The 10,474-nt window shown below is 41.0% G+C and overlaps 1 protein-coding gene across 2 annotated transcripts in view; it reads right to left on the reverse strand.

The window, feature by feature from the left end:
• GTF3C4 (general transcription factor IIIC, polypeptide 4, 90kDa) overlaps positions 1 to 10,474 on the reverse strand; it is a 16,975-nt gene continuing 6,501 nt past the window's right edge. Inside the window, exons 2-6 of one of the 2 annotated variants that reach the window (XR_001137273.1) lie at positions 8,214 to 10,037; positions 5,573 to 5,610; positions 5,158 to 5,288; positions 2,359 to 2,447; positions 1 to 553 (exon numbers count right to left, since the gene is read on the reverse strand). Coding sequence is in view for 1 of the 2 variants with exons in the window: in XM_012639662.1 (XP_012495116.1) it covers positions 489 to 553; positions 2,359 to 2,447; positions 5,158 to 5,288; positions 8,214 to 10,037 (2,109 nt within the window). In the remaining variant the exon portion in view is untranslated. The remainder of the gene's footprint in view (positions 554 to 2,358; positions 2,448 to 5,157; positions 5,289 to 5,572; positions 5,611 to 8,213; positions 10,038 to 10,474) is intronic. The other variant, XM_012639662.1, reaches the window with a different exon arrangement.

Below are 10,474 nucleotides of genomic sequence, written 5' to 3' on the forward strand. Positions count from 1 at the left end.
TGTTGTTTTAGACACTTTTAGTATCTGTTGGTACATCGAAAGCCACGTACCAGGTAATTTAAGCTCTCTGGAGCCACAAAGCAGTTCCAGACCAAAGCAAGGATTAAAACCTAATTCAGCCCAGCAGGGCCCTTATCCAAACTCTCCAGAAGAGCCTATTCTGTTCCTAGAAATGACAGGACATTCTTTTTGTTCAAATTGCTTCAGTCGAGACACTTGCAAAATAAGTGTTCCTCATTGGGTAAGAAGCCAGGGTAATGTCCATCTCCAAACGACTCAAACTCTCTGCATTCAGTCTTTCAAAAGACAGCCTGTAGTCCCCAGCGATGTAGCGAGCCCTTCAGAAAGGAGTTCCAGGACTCTCTTTACAATCACGAAGGGCACCTCTGCACTGGCGAGGGCCAGGCCTGCTCCAGCGTGTCCTCTTCAGGCCAGAGAGTGTTTTCCACAGCAGAGTCCATGCCCTTCCATCCTCCCAACACTGACACTCAGAAGACAGGAGAATCACAGAAAGGGCAGGGGCTCTGCAGCAACCTCTTAATCCAGTCAGGATCTGCAAAAAGAAGACAAGTGCATCAACCATGAGCTTCAGGAAAGGCAGCCAGCGATGAGCACCGGACTGCAGCTGGGCATTTGGTCCCAGCTCTGCAGCCCCGGACAAAGCACTTCACTCCCTCAGGGTTCTAACATCCCAAACGAGGAGGGACTAAATTTGTGGTTCCCAAAGCTGTGTGATGAAACAGGAAAATAAGGGTAATGAATGTTTCATAAAGCTAAATCTATTCAATTTAAAGAAAGGACTACACTTTATTCTGAGAGTGTATCCTTCATACATTGTTAATGTTAAAATATTCTCTCATAAAATTATGGTAATAATAATTTTTTTTAAAAATACCATTACTTAAGAGAAATAAAAATGTGACAATACTGGGTCAATACTTCCTCCCCTCGGGTCTATGAAATGCTCTGCTCTACTCTAACACTCTTTAGATCCAGTAGCTTCTCATTCTTCCCAAAAGCTATAAATGGCTCAACTAAAGGTCAATGGGCAGGTTTGTTTCTAAGTTTCCATCTTCTCCAGATTTCCTGCCTAAATGGTATATCAATTCTCAACTGTAGTCAATGTTTAAAAGTTCTCAAAACTGTATTTCAAAATAATCCAATAGGAGGACGGAGGTGGGTGGGGGAGTTCAGATGAAACAGAAAGGGTCAGGAGTTGGTAATTTTTGAATTTGAGTGATGAGTACACAGGGGTTTATTATATTTTTCTCTATACTTTTTTTTTTGAGACAGCGTCTTGCTCAGTAGCCCAGGCTGGAGTGCAGTGGCCTCATCATATCTCACTACAACTCCTGGGCTCAAGTGATCCTCCTGCCTCAGCCTCCTGGGTAGCTGAGACGACAGCTTCATGCCACTACTCCCTGCTAATTTTTCTATTTTGTGTAAACATGGGGTGTTGCTCTTGCTCAGGATGGTCTCGAACTCCTGGCCTTAAGTAATCCTCCCATCTCGACCTCTGAAAGTGCTAGGATTACAGGCATGAGCCACCACACCTGGCCTTTTCTTTATTCTTGTGTATGATTACAGTTTTCACAATAATAAGCCAAAACAGAACACAAACTGCCAACGTATCAGAGAATTGGAGAGTTTCAGCCAGTTTAGAGCAAAAATCAAAAATAAAGATGGAGTTTTATATAGAATGTTTTTGTTTCAGTTAAGACCACAAATTTCCCCCAAAACATTTATATATAATTATATATGTTTGTGTCTAGTTAGCTCATTTGGTTACAGTGTACTGTTAATGAACCTCAAGATAAAATCTGATATTTGTGTAGCTACTAATTCCTTGCCTGTGTCTATGATCTTATTTGTAGCTAGTTATCTCAGAAACAGAAATGTGTACTTTGTCACCAGGGCCATCAGGAAAGAGAATATAGGTCAACCAAGAAAAAACCCATCGTGGCCACTAGACTCTGAATAAATGACTCTGGTTCAGCAATGTTGTCTTTGTATATAAAATATCATTTGCAGAGTTTTTACTCAAATATAATCTATATGTGCCATCCAAAACAAGCTCTGACATATTTTTTTGGAATGAATAATTTGTTTGCAGTGGCAGAGCAACAAGTGCTCTCTTAACTCACATATGTACTTTACCATGACATATTCCAATTACCATGTTTTACTTATTGCAGTTGTGGCTTCAGGATAACACTGTGAACAGCAGCATGAGCCTGCTGCCCATCCCCGACGGCACAATACTAAGCAGTGTGGAGTGTGACTCCAGCAATTGGTCTAGGGAGCTGGCACTGTGCCAGCATGCTCCATCCACCCTCGTAAGGCAGGGAAAGCATTCACCTTCTGGAGCTGGATGCCGGGCAATGCTGTCATGGAGCAAACACCTTCTGTATATCAAACTCTGGCAGGACTGGTAGGTTAAAAAGCACCTGAAAGAAGACACCGTATTGTCAAGGGAAAGGGCCTGCTCAGTTCCACCAGCACTGGGAAGGCAGCTTGTGCAGCTCCACCACCGAGTTATTCTAAACCACACATTAACCAAGTGAAAGCATAACCATACTTCACAAATTCATGGCAACAACATATCCCTCTGTGCAAAGCTGGCCAAACCTACACCACCCCATACTTAAGTTACTAAGCAAAGAGATACAAAACTTCTAATCCAGGCAGACTGCAGTTTCATTTTTTGTGTCTATAGCATTGGGAAAGAATTTAGCCTGTCCACACCTGCACTGTACTTTGAATTCTTGATGTTCCAAAAAAACCTGACCATATATTATACTAAAAATTGTTCTTGCAGTTATTTTAAGATTAGGTATAACCATTATCTTTTAGAATTTGACAGTACATTGGGAAAAAAACTGATGGATATCAAAGATGATATTAAGAGTGCAAAAAAAGTGACACTAACAAATATTCGCAGGATCAATTCCATCAAATGATTATTCACTAAGCACCTACCAGGACCAGGCAAATAAGGGTAGGTGGAATGCAATGAGATGAGAAAGACTGCATCTGGGTTCTGCAGGGAAGTTTTTCAGAAAGGTAACAGTTTCAGGTTGAACAACTAAGGAGTAGAAAATACAAAGAGAAAGGAGGTCAGGGGAAGGGACACAAGGTTTACCTGGAGTAAGTATTAATACTTGGGTATACAGGAAGAAAGGTTACATGTGCATCACAGCAAGCACCCCTTATCACATAGAGAAATTATACTGAGATATTTTGACACTACTTTAATCAGCAAAAATGAAAATAACTTTACTGAAAGAACTCATTTGGGAGACATTAATGTGTAGTTTCCTATTCTTCCCCCTTAAAAAAAAAGAAGTCTGAACAGTCAAATTAGAAAAAGTGTAGGAGCTGGGCACAGTGGCACAGGCCTATAGTCCCAGCTACTCAGGAGGCTGACGCAAGAGGATAGCTTAAGCCTACGAGTTCAAGTCCAGCCTGGGCAACATAGGAAGACCCCACCTCAAGATACAAAAGAAAAGAAAAAAGTGTAGGAAAGCAATAAAAATTGGATAAAATCCAAATGTCCATCAATAAGTGAAACATCCACACAATGGAAAACTCTATAGCCGTTAAGAATGATATCTGTACTGATGTAGGAAAATGTCCATGACATTTTGATAAGAGAACCAGCAAGTTAAGATGGTATGTGTAGCACAATCCTGTTTCTGTTAAAAATAAATTAAAAAATTTTACTGAGTGCCTACCATGTGCCAGGTATTGTTCTAGAAATAGCTATGAACAAAACACAAAAGTTCCTATCTTTATAGAGTTTTCTATGCCAGAGGAAGGAGAACAGATAAAGTAAAAAATATATCAAATAGTGACAATTGTTAAGGAGGAAAGCACAGTAAGAAAGAGGGAAGCAATCCATCAGGAAGGGAGAGGGATGTCAGCAGGGCATTACAATTTTGGGTAGCATAGCCAGCAAGGCCTAGGTGATAAAGTGACATTTGAGGAAAGCACATGGACACCTGCTGGAAGAGCACTCCAGCGAGAGGGACTGGCCAGTGTGGACGTCCTGAGGTGGGAGGGGTGCCTCATGTACCTGAGGAACAATGAGGCCAGCATGCTTGCAGTGAAGCGAGCAAGATGGAGAAACAGAGATGAGGTCGGGGAGGATGAGAGGAAGAAGGGGGTGCACAGTCTGGCAGGTCACTGAAAGGATTTTGGCCTTTACTCATTAGAAACGGATAGCCACTGGAGAATTTTAAGCAAAGGGGTGACATGAGCTGAAAAAGTCTTAACAGGATCACAATCACGTCCATGTTGAGAAGAGACTGGAAAGGCAAGGATGGAAGCAGGAAGAACAGTTAGAAGGTAACTATAGTTATAATAATCTGGGCAAGAAATGATGGTGTCTTGGACCAGGGCTGTAGAGGAAGAGGTAGTAATAAAAGATTGGATTCCAATTTGAAATGCCTATTAAACATCCAAACAGAAATACTGAGCAGGCAGTGAGACGTCTAAGTCCGGACTCGGGGAGAGATATATGCCAAAGCTCTATGTTTGAGGCATCAGTGTACAGAGGCTATGCGACCGCTCAGGGAGAGTGTGCAGAGAAGAAAAACAGGTCCAAAGACAGACATCAAAGAGATGAGGTAGAATCAGCACAGACAACCGTGAATGAAGAGTCAAAGGCAGGAAGAAAACCAGGGAGTGCTGTGTTCTAGAAAACAGGTGCTGAAAATGCTTCCAGGAAGAGGGAGTGACCGTGTCAAATGCAGCTCACAGGTCCAGTGAAATGAAGACACATCAAGGTTACCTCCTAGAGTGAGACTAAGGGGAAAGGAGGAAATCTCTCCGTTTTATTAGGAAATTAAAAAGAAGCACACATGTGGACTCATTAATTTTAACACGTATTACTTTGTAATAATACTTTTTAAAAATTTAACACTTCAAAGGAAAAGAGTATTACCAAAATCAATAAGGAATTAGGCAGTAAAAAACTGTCTTTAAAGGCCACCTTGCTTTAGTCATATTAATAAAAAAAAGTCCATGTCAGGCTTTAGAATAGCAGCTTTTCTCCAACATAATGGCAGGGGTGACACATAACTGGGATAAATGCAAAGGTTTGTGTTACACAAAACTGAAAAATGAGCAAAAGCAGGAGCTTTTAAAATGGCTTACCGGAGCCAAATGTGGCCATTGGAACAGATGGCCTGTTTGCGATCTGTGAATGGCAAGATCTCTTTACACAAACTACAGTGCTCAGGGAAAGTTTGTTTGTTCATCTTCTTTGAGATATGTCCAATCAGCACCTAGTAAGACAAAGCAATCAGCAAAGTTTAGTGGTGAATGCAGACTCGATAAAGAAAAAGCCTACGAACACAAAGGAACAATGAAAAAATATGCTGTATCATATAAGAGGTAGGAGATTTGCATTTCCACATAGATTAATCATACTGTTTGAAAAGTAAAAGAGCTAGACCTTCAACCTGTGTCAACTTGAATAAAGTAAACTCATTCAGGGGCCCTGTGACAGTAGGGTGAACTACAACTACTAAGGGAAAACTGTTCTGGAAACCAAAATCTTACTACTTGCCGTGTTTTAGTTGCTTCTGAAACAAGGACTTCAGAGTTCTGTTAGAAAACAAAGTATTTAGCTATTATTTATAATGGTTTGACTTTAAGAAGGAAAAGCACAATCTCTATAGGAAAAATATTACATAAAATACTGCTAACTTTAAATACTGCTAACTTTGTAGAACCGTACAAATGTCTCTTTTTAAAGAAAGGCTTACAAAGTAAAAACATAATCAGGATTAAAAAGTAATTTCCCCTTCTGATAGCCTGAAGACCCATGACCAATCTAGTCCAGTAGCCTGCAATCCGAGATCACTGTCCCGACTGCAGAGGCACAGCAAGAACCACTGTGGGAGCGGCAAGATGGCAGCGAGAGAGAGGTGACAGCACAGGCTCCAGGCCTTGCCCCTGCTTCAGTTTTGCTTTTCTGTTTATTAAAATTATACTCTTTAAAAATAAAAGTCTGAAAAGCATGGGTCTACTTCATTGTTTTGCTGGGAAAAAACTTCTTTAGATAGCTGTATCATTGGGAGGTATGGGATACCAAACCCTCAAGAACCATCTTTTCCTAGCAGATAGCGTCCTTCAAAGTTTGAATCCATTCCCGTTTAACCTCTTATAGAAGAATCCACAAGATATTGGATTAATTCACTAAAATTAGTTCACTTAAGTTTCAAAGGGTGTCTTAATGGCTCACAAGTTGGTGAGCCAGCTACCTTACCTCTTCTGTGTATAATTTACAAATTTAAAGCCCATTACTTTTTGGTCTTTTTATTTTTCAGCCTTAAGATTTCTAATTTTTAGTCCTTTAGAGCAAAGATAAGCCCCCTCATCCCTCTTTCCAGACAGTCCAAACATGCTGATAGGGGGTACAGTGACAAAAGCTACTCGGAATTCCTCCAGCAGATGCACGTAAATTTTACACAAGGAAGGACTGCTCCCATTTCCTCTCAATAGCCTGGATCATGCAAGTCCAACTGTTAGTGTGACTCATGCATTCTCAGCGGGAGTGACAGTCCTCTCAAGGCAGCAAATACTGGTTCTTCGGGGCCAAAACATTCCTACTTTTTTTATGCATAAAGCATAGATACACATACAGTACATACACAGATATATAAAATATATCTGTGGCATTAAAACTCCACGGGCAGGGGCAATTAGAAAAAATGTCTGAAAATGCTCCAGGCGGAGGTGATAACGAAAAAAAGGCTGAAAAGCTGAGAATCTTGGAAGCAATTTATAACTACAAGTAACTCAATATCCTAGGTTAAAAAGGTCTTCATTTTATGAATGTAGTTGGATTATTAAGACATGAAATGCATGGTCTTCAATCAAAACTCAGTTGCTATAGATGGGTAAGGGTACAATCTTCTTTTTTTTAAAACTGGCTCTGTTGGGACCATACAACTAAGCTAAATGTAGCTTCCCAAGCTTAAGCAGCATGTGGACAAAACCATTACGAACCAACTTCCATTACTTATTCTCTAAAATGTTCTTGCTAATTTTTCACCTACCCTAACTAGGTCCCACGGCACACAGTGATAGCCATAATACTCTCCTAGACAATTTAGAACATAAGGAAACAACACTTAAAAGTTGACTTTTAAAGAAGTCAGTTACATGAACATTACCTCTTAACTACTCATTGTAAACATCCTCTGAGCAATAATTTCAGGGGTACACACACACACACACACACACACACACACACACACACACCCTCTCTCTCTCCAATAAGAAAATGCAACACTAGGAATGAAGATATTTGAATTTATTGCCTTCAATTAATATTTTAAATAAGACTTTAGGCAATGAGAATAAGCATCAATCTTCAAAGTAAGAAGGAACACAGACTTTTCTGGTTTTGAATATTTTAGTATACAGTATGTTCTTTGGAACATAAGTTCTTCAGGATTTTAACAGCTGTTAGCTGCAAGAAAGATCCCCTGATCAAGAAGCCTGAGCTACACAAAGGTTATAGCTTCTTTTCTGCAGGAATTCTCAGAACCCTTAGAATGAAAATATCCCCTGGGAACCTTTAAGAGGAGTACAGAGTATGTGTACTGCCCCAAGCACAGAACCCCAGTGTTCCATTAGGAAGCTTAAATTCGATGGAATATATTTTGGACAACACTGTAAGATTGTTCTAACACTAAAATAAAGATTATGCCCAGTTTTTATAAAAATGAGACATGAGTAATAATTTATTTATATGCCCTCGTGACTAAACCAGAAGATCTCCTTAAGTCCTTCTAAATGGAAAACATACACTCCCATCCCCCTTTCCCCTCCAAAGCTTTTGTAAAACAGGAAGGGTAGGGAACACAGGTGCCGTATTTCCTCTGCTGTGACTCCCCATCACATACTGCTCTGCTAAATGCAGCCTCCTGGAGCTGATTCACAGCCAAATCTCATCTGGCAAATCCTGCACATCGATCAAGGCCACAGGGTGAGGAGGAATCAAAATCTTCTTCACACACTATGACTGTGTCCTCCGCATTAATCCACATTTCCCATTATTCCCCTGTACCTCATGCTAATCGATTACCTAAAAAAAGGTCAAACCAAAAGTTGAGCTTTAGGAATTCCATTTAGGTCATTTCTTTCTCACGAAGAAAGCAGACTTTTCAGTTTCAGAGTTTCTCTTAATAAACACCTACCCGTGCTGTTCTGTCATCATACTCTTCGTCAGACATTAAAAAGTTACAGAGTCCTCTGGTCGGAATGCTAGTGTTTTCTGTGATCCAGGTGTGCAGATACACTTCTCCTAAGACACGCTTCATGTGCTCCCTGGTCAAGTGCATCTCCACAGCTTCGATCTTCCCTTGGATTTCTAGAAGTTTCTCCTCCATCGGCTCACGGCCTCCGACATCTCCGGTCTGGGGGAGTGAGTCATCAGCGGGCTCCTCGGCATCGCCGTCTTTGCTCCTCTCCTGCAGGCCCTGCTTAGTCACCTGTTTAGAAGTGCCTTCTTCTTGCTGCTCATCCTCGGCATTACCCATCCCAGGTGAGTCAACCAGTAAGATCTTTGAGTCCTCATGGGCGGGTTTCCACAAGGCTTCTGAAGGGGTCTTCTGCATCGACTGATATAAAATCCTCAGGAGGAAAAGCTTAAAACGCCAAAAATAGGTGACTCCACTGCTTTCAATCTTTTTTTCCAAAGCTTCTTGTAAAAATTGAGGGATATGTTTATCTCTTAAAATCTTCCAGCGTACTAGGTCTATTAAATCTACCTGCTTGAAAAGATTCTGAACTGAAGATTCCAGGAGCTGAGCAGCTGCCTCTTCAAAGGTTTTGAGAGTAACAAACTGGACCTGGTAGTTTTTGTTAACGGGATGCAGACCATTGACCATGCCCTCAGTGGTAATGATGGCCAGGTACGCACCGCAGGGGCTCACTGCTATCCCGTGAGTCCTCACCGAGCCAAACACATCTGAGAGTTTAATCAACTGGTGTTCAAACTTCAATGCAACATCTGTGAAAATGGGAATCAACTGCCTCACTTTGCCATCGCTGGAACAAGTATAGACTGTTCCGTTCTGTTTGTCTGCAGTCATGGAGACAATCGGCAGGGAGTGAAGACCTGTGACATGGGAATTGTGAACATTCAGCCCTGCTTTGGAGATCAGAAGAAGACACCAAAACACATAGGAGCCTCTTGCAGCCACCACTAAGCTACAACTACACTTCTGGTAAGGGTGATAAAGTGGCACACATTTGATGCTGTGCACAGGCAACTGGTCCATTTCTTTCCACAAGACAACAGGCTGCCTTAAAGTGAAATAGCCTTTGACTGCTTTGAGATTGACAGGAAGAATTTTTACAGGTCCAAAAGCACTCCCCACAATAAGGCCACTCATTTTCCGATTATTGTGCTCATATTCCCACCAAAACAAAACACTAGGAGAGCTGATTCCTGACTCGATTGTGTTGCATGAAGAGATGGATTCCTTTCCTATAAACGGTAGCTGAAACTGCCACACGGCAATATTACCATTTTCAAAGAGGACAGCCAGGAGCACACTGCCGACATCCCGACATTCGTTGTTATGCTTGACCTGCTGAGTAGTACAGATGCCCGACCACTCCATTCTGACTGGGGTCTGCATGCTGTGTCTCCTCTGAAACTCGGCAAAATCCCCAAGATTTCCTTCTGGGGCTTCATTTTTAGAGAACCTGTAATTGGTCTCATAAAGACGTTCTCCATAAAGCTCAGTCAGATCGACCAGCTGGACCCACTGCAGTCTATTGAGGTTGGCCTGGATGGTCAAGCGATTATCCATGGTCAGTGCTGCCAAGAGGCACCTGCCATTAGCATCACAGCCCATGGGGGACCAGCTAGTGTATTTGAATCCTCTCATTGGTGGCAAAGCCTTCCCCTCAGGGTTGAACACCCTATCCAACATGAAAGTCTGACTGATTGTGGGGTCCCTGGAGGTGGCAAATTTCTCCTTGCACTCAGCAACTTCTGTTTTTGAGCCAACCTGAAAATAAGAGATACAAAAACTATCAGATAAATATTTATCTGTATTAACTGATTCACATTGATACATACAATAATTTTATATCAACTTTGTTAATTCTGGCATAACACGTATTTCAAAGATCAAGTACATGCCTAAAGACAAATTGAGCACTTACTCAAGGAAACAGCATTCTTTCAAGGGTCAGAGTACATGTTGTTATTTATTAATAGGCCAATTCCCATAATCTTAGAATTAACACAAGCAATAGAGATGTACTCGATTCTTAAAAGTCAACAGAGCACATAGCTGAGCTAGTCACAAAACAATGAAGGTGTTAAAAATTTATGAAAAATATGTATTACATATATCTTTGATACAATTGATATTTGGATTTTTATAATAGTTTTGCAATACAAATGCCAGCTTTAGGGTTTTTTTTATCTGAAATTTCATTA

Source organism: Propithecus coquereli, unplaced genomic scaffold, assembly GCF_000956105.1.
Source record: "Propithecus coquereli isolate 6110/MARCELLA unplaced genomic scaffold, Pcoq_1.0 Scaffold142, whole genome shotgun sequence".
NCBI lineage: Eukaryota > Metazoa > Chordata > Mammalia > Primates > Indriidae > Propithecus > Propithecus coquereli.